General features: G+C 45.9%; 1 protein-coding gene and 1 non-coding gene across 2 annotated transcripts; one reads left to right on the plus strand and one right to left on the minus strand.

Annotated features, from left to right (window-relative positions):
• Positions 1–893: 893 nt before the first annotated feature.
• On the minus strand, positions 894–965 carry TRNAP-UGG (transfer RNA proline (anticodon UGG)). The gene has a single exon. It is a non-coding gene; the product is annotated as a tRNA-Pro (tRNA).
• A 1,726-nt stretch (positions 966–2,691) lies between these two features.
• LOC123157577 (dirigent protein 13-like) lies at positions 2,692–13,969 on the plus strand. The gene is made up of 3 exons (XM_044575855.1): positions 2,692–3,065; positions 13,689–13,881; positions 13,937–13,969. The coding sequence occupies exons 1-3, from the start codon at positions 2,692–2,694 to the stop codon at positions 13,967–13,969; spliced, it is 600 nt and encodes a 199-aa protein (XP_044431790.1).
• Positions 13,970–15,636: the final 1,667 nt, after the last annotated feature.

Raw genomic sequence — 15,636 nt, forward strand, 5'->3', positions numbered from 1 at the left:
TGATTTCCTAAGACGTTTTTTTTGTCTGTGTGTACAACTCTGCAGTTCGCTATTGGATTTTGTAACGTATGAGTTGTGAAATATTTCCACAAATCGATTAATTTTGATCGAGTAGCTAACTGTTGCAGCGGCCTAGCTGGCCACCTTGGGACGTACTTAAACAAACTTGCATCTATTTCGAGTAGCAACAGTGATAAGAAAAGGTGTCAAAAATTAGCTGCCCCTGCATTTATACCTGGGTACATATGCACGTTTGTGGTTGAGAGGAGATGGCTCTCGTGGGCAGTGGAGTGAACGGCTCTGTGGTGACAGGCCTGAGAATCAACTCGGCCCTGGACCGTTGAACAAGCGAGTATTGTGGCAGCTCTTGTGTTAACACCCATGGTGAGTGTGCCAACGATGCAGATCGAGTATTTGTTAATCATGGAGGAGGGGTTGAACTGGAGGATAGCCGAGCATCAGTGTTTTCTTCGGGATCATACAAGTTATGGTTCAGGCGATTATCTTGTGAAATCCCATGCTTGGCCTGTTGTGTTCTGTTCATATGGTTATGGTAAACTGGTTCTTTTGTGTTCTGAAGGGACGGCTGACAGAAGCAGAGATTACTGAGACGGGAGGACTGGTAGGTGCGTTGATGGGATGCAATAAATTGGCCGCTGTAGACGGCTGCCGTTGGTGCAGAATCTATAAGGCCAAGGCCCATATCGTTGCTGCGATTCTGAGCAGGCCATTGTGACAGACGCCGTCGCTTTTACTACTGCAGGGCTGTGGGCCACGTGACAGGAGAAAGTGGTTGAATACCATCATTATACAGCTGAATCTTGGAACGAATTGACGAAGGGGATAAAGAGGGCAACTGAGCCCGAGCTCAGAACAGCACATTCGGAAAAAAAGGGGCGTTGCGAGAATCGAACTCGCGACCTCTCGCACCCAAAGCGAGAATCATACCACTAGACCAAACGCCCTTAGTTGTTATTTAATTACAATATAACCTACTAATTCTTTAACAACAGTTCCTGGTTAGAAATGTCATGTGGGGAGCAGATTGGGTTTCCTCACCCAGTAAGAGAGGGTTAAACAAAATTGGAATTAGCGTGTCGGTGCTGAACATAACTCATATATATAAGATAAGTTTTTTTTGCGGATGATATATAAGATAAGTTTTGACGATCTAAATCTGGTATATTTCTTCCCGCAAAAGAAAAATCTGGTATATTTCGTCAAGTGAGTATGCAAAAGCTAGAGTCCGACCATCGCTAGCGTTGCAGTGAATACAATACTAGTGCTGGCATACCATTTACTTAGGCCAGCTGAATGATAAATGCGGTATTTTCAGTGTAAACAATCAAGACAGTCGTGTCATTCACTCATGCCCATGAACAACCGTTAATACGACAATTTGACAAAATGGGATCGGATGAATTGTTATTTCATCCACCATAGAATGTGAGACTTCCATGTATCTCAATATTTTTAGTTTGATTTTGATTAACAATTAGACGAATAAAATAGTACTGTGAATTATGCAGTACAATGTGGTTTCACTTAATAAAAATTGGAATCCAGCGGTATTAATTTTGCTCTACCTAACTCGCGTCTTATTAATGAGCACTTCTTGATCAAGCTTATAAATATTGAAATATGTAGAGGTCTTACATTCTACAATGAGAAAAGCACCATTGTACATAGCTTGAGACAGAGACACCTCCAAGCTCCTACCTTTATGAGTTAAACTTTTTAAAAAATCAATAGAGTTTGTTTGATTTGTTATTATTTAGTCCATAGGAATTTAATTTTGATGATGCAACCAATTTATTAATAAACCATCACCGTGCCCTGTCTCTAGATTTATTCTTCGATTTTAGAACAGCTATGTACAATCAAATTGTGCACTCCGTTAACTCCAAAACAAAAAAAATTGTGCACTCCATTGATATTTCTCGGTGCAATCAAAATTTTCTTGTTATAAAGTGTGAGTGTGTGAACTATCGAGACGAGCCATGCACTCATTGATGGCCTAGTCCAGCAAGCATACGTGTTCCACCAGGCTGTGGTTGGAATGCATGCATGCACCTCTACGTGAGATAAGTGCAGCATGTACGTACGTTGTTAAGTGTGTGAATGATCGAGACGGGGCAGGCATTCGTGACAGTGAACCAGAACAACCATCAAGATGACGACCTAGAGGGATGGAGTCGTGGAGGATACACCGATCTGCACGTCCATTCACGGGCACTTCCCAGTACCACACCATCGTAAGTTCGTAACCTATAGGCTATAGCTATACTATAACTTTGAGTGAGAACGTCGCGGACACGGTGGCCAGTAGTTCCTGCTACCTCACCACTGGTTTTTCCAGAAGGATCTGTGCCATTTAGTTCAGTATATGTACAACTGATTTCAGAAACTGTAGTGAATTTTGCTAGTGGACTTGTGAGCCATCGGTATGCAGTCTTGTTCATCCCTTGGTTGGATTTCAAGTCCTACTTGCATAGGGTGTTGGATGCTAACCCGAAACTAATTAAGCGTCTAAGACAAAGTCACCCAAGGTGGGCACTAGCACTCCAAGCTTTCTATATATACAACACCTCTACCCTCTTATTCTCTCACAAAACACAGGGAGATGCAACTTCCCACCATTCTACTAGCTCACTGAGCTCTCGTTTCCCCTTCTTGCAAACAATTATGACCATGGCTATTCCATTTGTCGCCTTTGTTTGTCTACTCATAGTGCTACCACAAATCCAGGCCACTTCTATCCCCTATAATGGGACTGTACATCTTCAGGGGTGTCAGATCACTTGTATGACCGAGGTTAACTTGCACTTGTTCTTGCACCAATTCGTTGATGGACCGAACACGCCAAATCGCAATGAAGAAACCTTGGCCGCAACGACTTTTCCTTTTGGGTTTGGGACGACGATAGTTCATGACTGGACTCTTACCGAGACAACAAATTCCAAGGATACCGTTGTTGCACGTGCACAAGGCGTGCATGTCCAGGCTGGTTTGACCAAGGATAATAGATGGTACATGACTCATAACATAGAGTTTGAGCAAGGAAGGTAATATGTTCTCTATTTCACTATTTTTGAATATCTCAGTATGTGTTTCGTGAGTTCTTTCCCCCGCGACATTGAAGTTATGTGCTTGCCTCTACTATATTTGTAGCTAAGGATTTTACACAACTTACTGGTGTACATACACATATTAATAGTTGTGCATTCACTACTAGGGAAAAAGGCTAGCAGCAGCGCGGGTTTTAGGTGTATCAGTAGCGCGGGGAGAGGCGCTACTAATAAGGCGTTACAGCTAACACATAGCAGTAGCGCGTGCTCACCGGCGCTACCGCTACACAAGTGTAGCAGCAGCGCGGTTTGTGGGAGCTCGCTACTGCTAGTAGCTCTAGCGCGCTTTGCCTGGACGCGCTACTGCTATCGCGGCGCTGCTGCTAACATTTATACACTCGCTACTGCTAATTTAAGTAGTTTTTTTTTCTGGCATATTTGTTTTGTATTTGAACAGGCTTTATAGAAGAATCTTTAGCACATAGAAATATCATCATGATACACATACAAATGCCTGCGAGACCACAAATGTAATCATAGCATATACATACAAATAGTCTCATCATAATCATCATCCAACACAAAGTGATATCTTGTCATCATCTCGAAAATAGCGATACATGCAAGTCTCGAATACTTGCAACTACAACAACGTCATCCATCTAAACAAAGGTATACGCAAGAAGTGCTATCACTATGATTGAGAGCGGAACTATGCAGTACATGAGGTGGCGGTTACGAGTCCTCTCTCGCGCTAGCGTGAACATCAAGTAACTAGCTTATCCTTCTTGTCTGCTTTTGAAGCCTTTATGGCTGGCGCCCGTGAACCCATTCACTTGTGCCTGACACTCATGCCACTCGTTGTACACCCCCGGAACCTTCCCTTTGTACACGACATAGCAATTCCATCTCGCCATCAAGAAACTAGGTACCTGTTAGAGATGCATGTTCATGAAGAGGATGTACAATCATATATATGCAACAAAATATACTAGAGCAACACTGAAAAAGAAAGGGTTAGCAACTAGATGCAACATACAGTACGCAAATTAATTAACTAGAGGTACGCAGGTCACATACAGTACGCAAATTAATTAACTAGAGGTACGCAGGTCATCGTACGCAAACTAACAAAGTAGCGTTACGCAAGTTCAGCAGGGACCGTGGACATCACAAAGTTTCATCGCTACAAAAAGTATACAAGTTCAACCGACACATATCATCATCATCGGCATCATAAATCACTAGAAGTTCCATCCTTCCATATCATCGAGGATGAACCCTAGCTTCTTGAACGGCGTGAGGTCTAGACGTTGCATGCCTATGCGAGTTCAGACGTCAGCTCGCGATATAGGGCCGTGGTGGAACATCCCCTTCTCATCGACGACTTCTTTCATGATGATCGTCGCAATGTTGCTTTGGATGCGAAAGAAGTCATCTCTAAGTTTATAATCCGCTTCTCCATGAGATTCTAGCCACTTGTGGATATGATCATCATTTCTGCTTCTCATGCGAAGCTTTTGGTGATCCGTGTTGAACTGAATCATGCGATGGACGATGTAGAATCCATCCTTCTTGCTTGGTTTTGGGACATGGATGCAGGAGAAGTTAGTTTTATGCGCGAAACCCATCTTCTTGTTCCTTTGTTTCCTGATCTGCACGTGGCCACCTCTAAAGCTGAAGCCTTGGAGAGCATCATCTAGAATATTCATTATGTGGGTGTAGTCTTTTTTCTCGTAGTCTCTAGAAGGGTCAAAATACACGATGTGGCAGACTTGCGGGTAAAGAACGATAAGGACGGCGCGCCCGTTGCTGCGGGGAAAAGACACCTCAAATTATTCCCCATATGAGAGAGAAGGAATGATTGAAATGTACGAAAGGGTTGTCCGGAACTGACTTACTTTGGATAATAAGGCACGAGGACAATTTCCCGGTCCTTATTTTGTACCATGAAGTTTTGGAGGTACTCCCTAGCAGTTTCACGCTCAAAGTCGCCAAGACTCAAGAAAGACTCGTGCATGTAGTATGGATCTGCCACACAGATTTGCGAGACTTCTTCACTCTTCATGACGGAGCTCATATGTAGCGCAAAAAGGCGGACGATAGTAAAATCGAGCCGCCTTGTTAGAAACATCTCAAAGATATGGTCAAACCGGAGGAAGAACACCTCCGCGGGCCGTGTGTCGACGTAGCACTTCCCCTCAGGCACACGAGCCGCGTATGTCGGATATCCTAGATCCTTTGAGGCTAGTAGGCTTTTCTCAGTCGATAGCACATGGTCGTGCAGTCTCCTGAGATCCCCTGATAGTGCCTCCAGCGTTTTCGGTGGTAGCATCGGCTCGCCCGTGAGATGGAACATGACCGCACCTTTCACGGGTACACGTTCTTCAGAATGCATTGTCTGGCTGCTATGTGCTCTGGCTTGTTTGGAGGCAGTTACCTTCCCCGATCTCTTCCTCTCCTTTTTCTTGGGCACACCTTCCAGACCCTTCCTTAACCCCTGCCCAAGTGTTCCCGGGCTAAGTACTGTACGACCCTCACGCCCGGCTAGTTGAGCATGTGTTGAGGCGGCATCTTCAGGCGTGTCCTGTGAGGATTTCATGAAGAGAGACTTTTGCAATCCCTGCTACGACCCTGCCCGGGCATATCATCCATATCCTCATTAGCAAGCTCATAGCCCGATTCGCCATATGGTTGACTCATCATATCTATGTCACAGTCATATGCGTTTGTATTGATGAAATCCATAGGGTCGACCTCCGTCTCATCATCCATTCTCTGTTCTACAGGAAAAATTACATCAGCCAGTACTATTGCACCCCCTTCATCATGTCGTCCGCCGCTCTCACCCGACACTACAGGAGCTGGTAATTGCGTAGGCGGGGTGGTGGTCTCCACACATGCTTGTTGATGTGTGGTAGTTATTGGTGTGCTCTCGGCCGGCTCCAGACGAATAAGATTCTTCGGCCATAGCAGCACCCAATTCTTGCAGCTTCCAATCCACGACGGGGTCTCGTCGTCCGCTCCCACATGCTGTACTGGAGGAGGCAAATCCTCGTGCCCCGATTTCACACTGGTCAAGCTAACCCTGAAGTGCCCAGCGGGGATCGGCTGGTTGTGAAACGTGCGTTGCAAGGGGTCCATTATCATCCCCTTTCCCACGTCCACCTTCTGGCCTTTGATCAAGTAGAGTATGGTGCATGGGGTTTCTTTCGCCTGCAAACACATATGTCTGTGGCGTAGAACAACCGAAAGGCAATAAAAATGGAATATTATATATATATATATATATATGTGTGTGTGTGTGTGTGTGTGTGTGTGTGTGTGTTGGTGCGACATGTAATTATCATGACGGCATCGAGCTCAGCCAAAGACGAAGGCCCACCTAGCGCGCCTGAGACTGAGGACGGGCTGCTATGAGCGGGAGCGGCTGCGAGAGGACGCCCGGTTGCGTGAGCAAGTGATGGTGCGATGGTGTTGTTGTTCATGGAGTTGCTCCCAACGAAACTGGGCAACGGGAAATCATGTACCGTCTTGTCTGGATTTTTCTTCGTCCAGTTGATGATAACTGGAACCAAGTTAGTAGAAAAATCATTTCTGCAGGCAGTTACAGCTACATTGACTGCCTGCTGTAGTAACTCATATTTGTCCTCGGCTGCTTTTTTCGCGTCCTCAGCTGCTTTTTTCTCGACCGCAAGCTTCACCTTCCAGTCGATGTCCGCCTGACTAAAATTCTTTTTCTGCTTCTTGGCCTCCGGGCCCTCGTTGTAAAACACCTTCCACGTGGCGCCGTCTCCAGTGCCGTGCACACGACCATATTGCGGCCGCTGGTCCAAAGGGAGTCCCGTAAGTTCGTTCAAGGCCCGGTTGAGAGGGGTGTCCCACTTGGGCCTCATCGAAGAAGTAGGGCTTTCGGCTGCAAGCTGGTGTTGCTTCTGTAGTAGTCTAATCAATTTCCTCGTGATCTTGTCCGTGTAAAAAACCTTTTTCTCCTTGTCCCACTTGTAGCAGGCCCTGATGAAGTCACGCTCCAAGGGGTTGGTGAACTTCGCGAAGGGGTCTAGGAGACCCGCGGCTTCACGTTCCGCGTCCTCCTTATCCCATATGGGCCTTTTACCGAGGTAGCCACGGCTTTCGAGGCGATGCTTCCCCGTGTTCCTTTGCTGAAGGCTCTTGAATTTCGCAGCCTTAGCCTTGGCTGCCTCGGTAGCGCAAGTGTCCTTGAAATTTTCGAACTCCTCTTCCGTAAGTGTCGATTTTCCTCCAGAATCTTGGAAAGGGGTTCATCAGCCTCAATAGCTCGTTTCACCCTCCCTTTCCAGGAGGCCAAATCATTGTTGAACATGCCCATGGCGTGATTGTTAATCTTTTTCATCTTCGGATCATCCCACGGTTGTTCTATATTATCATCCCGGTCGGGGAACTTGAATCTCTTGTGCAACTTCGTTAGGAGCAACTACGTCAAATGTTCTTTACTCCTTAAGTCATCGTCATTGATGCTCGCGCATTCCCGTAGGATGCATCCTACTTGGTTCCCATAGCACTTGCAAGGTTCTTCCGGCTCTAACGGCTCAAACTTGCCAGGTGCCATCTTTGTGATCACAAGTCGTCCAATCCCTAGTTTGTTAGGTTTTCGTATCCTCTGCTTCTTATGCTTCCCCTTTTCGGTAGCGGCGTCGGGGCCGGTACCTTCCCCGCTGGTACCTTCCCCACCGATCTCGGTGCCGCCATCGGTGCCGGCACCGTCGGTGTCGATGTCGGCGTCAGTACCATCATCGAGGCCGACCTGCAAACCTTGCTTAGCAGTCAAATAGTCGAGGTACTCTTGTTCACCCTCATAATCCATCTCGTCTGCATCTTGGTCAGAAGGCCCAGTTTCTTCGTTGTTCGACATGTTTCCTATGATTAAGTGTCCTCATTTATTTCTAAAAGTATGAATAAATGAGAAATGACATAAAAAAATCTATGTGCCAGCACTCGATATGCCAACTATGTAGCACAAATCATGCCTTTATTCACGGGAAATTTCGGCATGACCTTTGCTAAAAATGGACATATCGAGCGCCTGAAATTCACCGGAACGGAAATGAATCAACATTCTGGCGTAACATAGGCCACTCGGATCATTTTCCAAACATGACATGTCCAAAACATGACATATGCACATATCACATGTCCAGTTCAAATTTGCATATAAATTCAGCTAATTTTGAAACCTAGCTAAATTCATAACTAAATAGATAACCTAATTAACATACTGCCCTAACTAAAACCTAAGTAAATTAACCGAAGAACCCTAGCAGAGAAAGGGGGGGTTTACAGAGGGTGCAGGGGCGAGGAGGCAGGCCTGACGACGGCCGGGAGGGGAGAGGAGGGAGGCGAGGGCCGACGGGTCGGGGGCGAGCGCGCCGGGGTCGGGGGCGAGCGCCGGCGCCGGGGTCGGGGGCGAGGGCCGGGTCGGGGGCAAGCGCCGGGGTCGGGGTCGGGGGCGAGGGCCGGGTCGGGGGCGAGCGCCGGGGTCGGGGACGAGCGCCGGGGTCGGGGGCGAGCGCCGGCGCCGGAGTCAGGGGCGAGTGCCGGGGCCGGGTCGGGCGCGGCGGTGCGACGGGGGAAGAGAGAGTGGGAATTTGGGGGGGAAAGGCGGGATGAAGCAGGGCGAGTGAGAATTTTGGGTTAAGTGGACGTAGTAGTAGCGCATTTGGACAAAACGCGCTGCTACTACCTTCAGTAGCTGTAGCGCTTTATACAAAATGCGCTACTACTAACTTCAGTAGCTATAGCGGTTTAGACAAAACGCGCTGCTACTACCTTCGCTACTGCCAGTTTTCCTTTTTCTTTTCCTTTATTTTATCCCACTTTTATTTCCCGAGGGTAGTGAACGAAGGGAGGGCGATATATATTGCATCATTTGACGGTTAAATATGTATGCAAAATAGGAACATATATATTACATCATTGGACATATATTACATCATTTGACCGATAACATACGGTTCCTCAGTGCTGACGTTTTCGTTTTTGAGTCAGCTTCTTTCCCTTCTTGTTCGTCGAAGAATAATTGAGCCCCTCATTGTGACTTTGCCTTTTCCATGGAGTACAATTTCTCTTAGGTAATGTAGTATTGATTCTTCTTTTGACATATACTTCATCATCATCGTCATCTTCCCTCATTGGGTTGCCGTACTGATCATAGTCTTCCTCGTTGGTGACTCCATCCATTCCAATGATGTTCCTTTTGCCTCTCCTCACGACAACACGGCTGGATTGCTCGGGTCAATTATGAAGAAGCATTGTGTCACGTGCTTAGCGTGTACCCATGGCTCATTTTTTGCGATAGCATTCACGGTAGCGCTCTTGGCGTCGGGTATAGTCATGGTAGTGAAAATCTGGCTTTCTCTTTCGACATTCTTAGCCCATCTGACACGGAACATCATCGTGTTGTACAGTCCAGAGTAGTCAAGCTCCCAGATCTCCTCGACCCTTCCATAAAATCGTTCAGTTGCGCCGTTGTCACTGCTGGTCATGCATTCCATCGTCACCCCTGAGTTCTGATCATCACTGTCCATATCTTTGGCCTCCGTGTAGAACGTGTATCCGTTGATATCATATGCCTGATAGGTTATGAGGTTGGGTGAGGGGCCATGTGCTAAGGCGTATATGAGCAATCCGTCCTTAGTGCCCTCCTCCGGGGAATTAGCAATAATATGCTCTTTGAACCAATGCAGGAAAGTGGAGTTGTTCTCTCTAGTAACTTCGGCGTCCGTCCTGCATACCCCCCGGTCATGATACTTCTTTGCGATAATTTCTTTGTGCAGTGCCACGAAAGGATCTACCTCGTCTAGGTGTTGTAGCACTACCAAGTTTGCTCTGTCAAAGTCGCTGCATCGATCTGAGTATGCCACATGCACTTCCCTGCGACCGTTGCAGTGACCATCTCCTTTGAGCCTCCCATCATGCTTGTTAACGGGCAAACCAACACTAACACCAGGCGGCTGGTCTGCGCCATATAGAAAATTCTCACAGAAAGAGATGCACTCTTGTGCCAAATAGCCCTGGACGATGCTTCCATCCGGACGGGACATGTTACGAACGAATCCTTTGATGATCCCATTCATCCTCTCAAATGGCATCATGTTGTGCAGGAATGACGGCCCCAGGTCTATTATGTTATCCACAATATGGACACACAGATGCACCATCATGTCAAAGAACGCGGGCGGGAAGTACATCTCAAGCTCATTCAGTATCACAACGATCTCTTCTTGTAGCCTTTGGAGCTGCTTCACACTGATCGACTTTCAAGAGATGACGTCGAAAAAGTTGCAGAGACCAATAAGCGTGTCACGGACGTGCTTGTCCATTATCCCTCTAAGGGCAACAGGTAGTATCTGCGTCATCATCACATGACAGTCATGAGACTTCATCCCGCTGAACCTTTTCTTGTCCGTGTCTAGATATCTGCTTATCTTGCCACAGTAACTAGAACTAACTTTGACTCCGGTAAGGCACTTAAAGAAGGCATTGATCTCAGCCTAACTTAAGGTCAAGCAAGAAGGGGGGCGATAATCCTCTTTCTTTATTTTCTTGCCCTTCTTCTCCCGTGCCTCTGTCTCCGTCTCTGTCTCGTCTGACATTTTACGGGGCGGCATGTGCAGATCTTCCCTGATTTTCAAATCTTGCAAGTCTTTTCTTGCCTTTGGCCCATCCTTGGTCTTATCCGGCATGTTAATCAGTGTTGCGAGCAAGCTCTCAAGGACATTCTTATAGATATACATTTGATCAAGGCAATGAGGTGTATCGAGTTTGTGCCAGTACTCCAAGTCCCAGAACACAGACCTCGTCTTCCATACCTTCAGCAGCGGCTCTGGCGCCTTTCTCATCATCTTTCCCGGCGCGGGGCACTCCTTCCAGTTTTTCAACAGCTCATCGATTTAGGCACCGCTCCGCTTATGTGGAGATCCTCGATGCTCAGCGTGACCATTGAATAGATCTCCACGATTTCTCCACGGGTCGTCCTGTTCAAGCCATCTTTGATGCCCCATGTACACGATTTTCCCAGACCCGCCATCTTTCCTTGACATTAGCTGCTGAGACGTCGTATCATCCATGCACCGCGTGCATCCGCAATATCCATGGCACACCTGGTCTGCCACATATCCGTAACCAAGATAGTCCTGCACTGTCGTGATCAGCGCGGCTCTCATGTTGAAATACTCGCCTTTGCTGGCGTCCCATGTCTTGGCCGGTGTTTTCCATAACATGTCTAACTCCTTTTGAAGTAGCCCCAGATACAAATTAATATTATTTTCTGGTTGTTTCGGCCCTTGAATAAGCATGCTCATGTGAATGTACTTCGATTTCATGCACAACCAGGGGGGGTTGTACATCCATACAAACACGGGCCATGTGCTATGGTTGGTGTTCTGGTTGCCAAACAGATTCATGCCATCGGTACACGCGCCGAGCACAATGTTCCTTGCATCACATTCAAAATACCGATAGAAGTTGTTCAACACTCTCCACTGGCTTCCATCCTTCACGTGTCTCAGCTTCGGATCATCTCCATCGTCGGGCTTCTTCCTCTCCGCGTGCCAGCGCATTAGCTTTGCTTCCTTGGGATCTACAAAATACCTCTGGAGACGGGGAGTGATCAGTAAGTACCATACAAATTTCTGGGGACATTTCTTCCCGGCCTTCTTGTATCGAGAAGCATTGCACACCAGACAGCTTGTTTTTTCCGCGTGCTCCTTCCGATAAAGTATGCAATCGTTGATGCATGCATGGTATCTAACGTGTGGCAGATCAAGAGGGCACACAATCTTCTTGGCCTCATCAACACTAGTAGGACATAGATTACCCGCGGGAAGAACATCCTTTAGGTACTTGAGATGCTCATCGAGGCTAGTGTCGGTCCATTTGTTTTTAGCCTTCGTCTTCAGGAGTTGGAGCGTGAAACTCAAGCGGGTCACCTCAGGATTGCAACCATCATACAATGGAGTGTTCGAGTCTACCACCAGTTGCTCCAGCTTAGCCTCCTCTCTAGAAGCAGCTCTCTCAGTACTCGTCTCCTTGCGAAGCAATGCTTGAACATGAGGGTCCCGCACGATTGAACTTAGTACCGACGAACTCTGCTGCGTGGAGTCCATGTCGTTCTCTCCGTCGCCATGTCCGGCCCCTTCTCCTCCGCCATGTCCGGCCCCTTCTCCGCCGCCATGTCCGACCTCTTCCCCGCCGCCATTATCGATCATCTCTTCGTCTTGCCCCGTGTCATCATTGCCTGCCCCGTCGGCATCCTCAACATCGTCATCCTCATCTTTAGTTATCCACCGAGTATAGCCATCCATAAAACTAGTCATGAGCAGGTGCGCTTCGACACGGCCATCGTCATAGGGGTCGAGCCAAACTATTCCTTTGCATTTTCGACACGGACATAAAACCTCTGTCAGGTTATTTTCTTTCATGTCCTGCACCGCCGACCGCAACCACCTGTCCACCATCGTTCCACTGACCATCATGAACGTCTGCACGGTAATAATAAAACAAATTGATTATAAAAATGCGTGCATGCATCAAAGTCATACAAAAATTCAGCATGACCTTCCCTAAAAATAGGACATATATGGATCTAGAGTTTGCCCGGAATTCGCCGAAACGGAAATAAATCAAAATTTCGGCAAAACATAGGCAACTCAAAATAAAATTTGGCGTCAAATCATGCCACACACACAATTTCCACAAATATATCACACACACATAAACATATTTTCATTTTGCAAAAGCATGAAATTTTCATCACCTCTATCTCGAGATCGAGCACGGTGATGAGATGATGATGTAGGGAGACCAAAAGTGTCCAAAGCTCTTCTTGACAAAGATAGATCTAGTTAGGGGGCAAATAGGTCACTTAACTAAATGCTACATCTACCTAGCTACCTAATTTGGGAGGAGACAAATTCAACTAGTGGAGGCGGAAGGAAAAAGAGAAAGGAGATGCATTAATGGAGATGGTGTAGTTAGGTAGGAGTAATGAAGAGAGAGAAAGGTAGGTAGAAGAGGAAGAGTAATGGGGGAGAAGTGTTAAGGAAGAAGAAGAGTGAGAGTGAGAGGATGTGGGAGGTAGGGGAAAGGGAAGAGAGGAGGGGGAGGGGAGGGGACGGGTGGGGAAAGGTGGTGGGTTGGTGCGGATTAGCAGTAGCACGGGACGTAAAACGCGCTGCTAATACGAAAGTAGCAGCAGCGCGTTTATGTCAGAAGCGCTACTGCTAACCGGGACAAAAAGTGTGTCACATTTGAAAATTAGCAGCAGCGACCTCAGAAAAAGCGCGCTACTACTAAATCCATAGCAGTAGCGCGGCTCGCGGGACCGCGCTGCTACTAAATGGAGTTTGGGGGGCACTGTCGGTCGATATTTGTAGCAGCGCGGGTAACACAAAGCGCGCTACTGCTAAACGCTTGTCAGTAGCGAGTTTTACACACCCGCGCTACTTAGCAGCAGCGCTCCTTTTTGAGCCACGCTGCTACTAAGATTCTGTGTATAGGCTTTTCCCTAGTAGTGATTTGTTAAAAGCTACATACACTTCTAACCCTGTGGCGGAACTTGCTACCTTGGACATGAAATAGGTTTGCAGGGTCCACCCTTCAGGTGATTGGCATAACGGCGGGTTTGGAAAATGGTCAGTGGTCCATTGTCGGTGGGACTGGTCAATTCATTATGGCACAGGGTATAATAAGTTTCACAAGGCATCCTGCCTCTACTTGGGAAGACGGTATTAAAGAACTTAATATCCGTGTACGCTACACGATTCCACCACCTGTAAGTATAATTCCGAAAAGTTTGTATCCAAATTGTAATGTTGTACTTTTTGAAGGGAAAACAATATGGCATTAGAGAGCCCAACTAAATATGCAATACATTAAGAAATTTGTGCACATGCAGTGCAAATGCATTAAATCACGTTCTAGTTTCAACAACAGTAGATAATACCCCTCACTTTGTTGTTGGTACGTTCTGCAATATATTTCACTAAGATTTAATATGGGGAGAATGGATATATGGGGTAAATAATATTAGAACTAAAACAGTAAAATACATATGATTAATTGTGTTTGATTATTGTATATTTGAAAATAATTTTAAATATATATGTTTAGGTGTGTTTTATGCTATTCATGATTGTATACTGAGGTGGACCTTTTCCATTGCATGATCCTGATGTGACATACTTGCATGTTGAGAGAAATAGGTTAGTGGATGCTACCTATTTAGATATAGAAGATTAGTCATGTTTAACTAAACAAATGCATTGATTTTTTACTCATCTAATTTAGAGGGTTGCATATCAAGTAAAAAAGGCTTTATGTATGCACACAAGACATGACACAAGCCATGTTTTCACTTATTTTTCTGCAGGCCTGAGGTGCAACTCGTTTGTTGAAAAATAAAGCCGGCACGAGAAATTTGATGGAAACAATGTTTGCACAGTTTCTTGTCGCGTGATGGATCGTTATTGTGGTCCACCTGTGTCATGAGAGTATGCATTAGCATACCCTCTTTCTATCTTTCATTCAAAATATGATGTAAGTTTATAGCATGGTGGATATCCAGTCCTTAATCCATGTCAACCCATCTGTTTGTTGGTGTCTATGTAATGTCTTGGATATGGTTTCCAAAATAATGAAGCTTGTTTGTTTGAGAAACTGTTATCCCCAAAGAACTGTATTGTGTGTATAATCATGCCACAAGAGGACTATTCGATAAGCCATTGAAAACAATTTGTAGTGAACTTTATTGCCGTTACAATCGTTTGACCTGGCAGCAGTGGTGGATCTAGGATTTGACAATGTGGGGGCAACCATGAACAATATTTCAATGGCTAGAAAAAATATACACTACACTACACCAAAATTAATATGATGGACAAACATTACACTAGTAAAATAGATTTCTAGATTGTTTGAGTGGGGCATGGCCCCCATGGCCCCACCCCTAGATCTGCCACTGCCTGGCAGCACATAATGTACTGGTTTAGAATCATGACACAATTTGCTTTCTTGTGTTTAGATGGCCTAATTAACCCCAATTTATCTATTGTTCGTCTTAGTTTTTTATGCTTATTGTCCACTGTTGGTGAGTATGCATATTTTGTTATTTTTCAATAAATTGATTTCGTTATGCATGTTATGTTGTCCGTTTTTTACCCTTATTAAGACGATAACCAACCAAAGATACAAGAGCATTGTGCACCGGGTTGTTGTCAATGCTGATGATGGTGCCCGCTTGTCAGTGGCAAGAGTACTATGATCCATTTAAATCTCAGAAGATATGCACTGCCCTGAGCTTGTGAGCAAGGATCATGCCACAAAAAGAATAGTGTCGAGAAGCGTATAATAATTTTGAAAAATGAGAAAACTTGTGCCAAATCTAGGACTTTGTTCCACCACAAGCTCGGTTCGCACGTGCACTGCAAAACTTGTAAATAAATAGAACATGCCAGCAAACCTGATTAATAAAGAGGAGAAAAACAAGAGTTGCATATAATGTGATGGATCTAGCCTACTTTCGAACAGT

The sequence above is a fragment of the Triticum aestivum genome, chromosome 7B (assembly GCF_018294505.1).
Source record: "Triticum aestivum cultivar Chinese Spring chromosome 7B, IWGSC CS RefSeq v2.1, whole genome shotgun sequence".
NCBI classification, from domain to species: Eukaryota; Viridiplantae; Streptophyta; class Magnoliopsida; order Poales; family Poaceae; genus Triticum; species Triticum aestivum.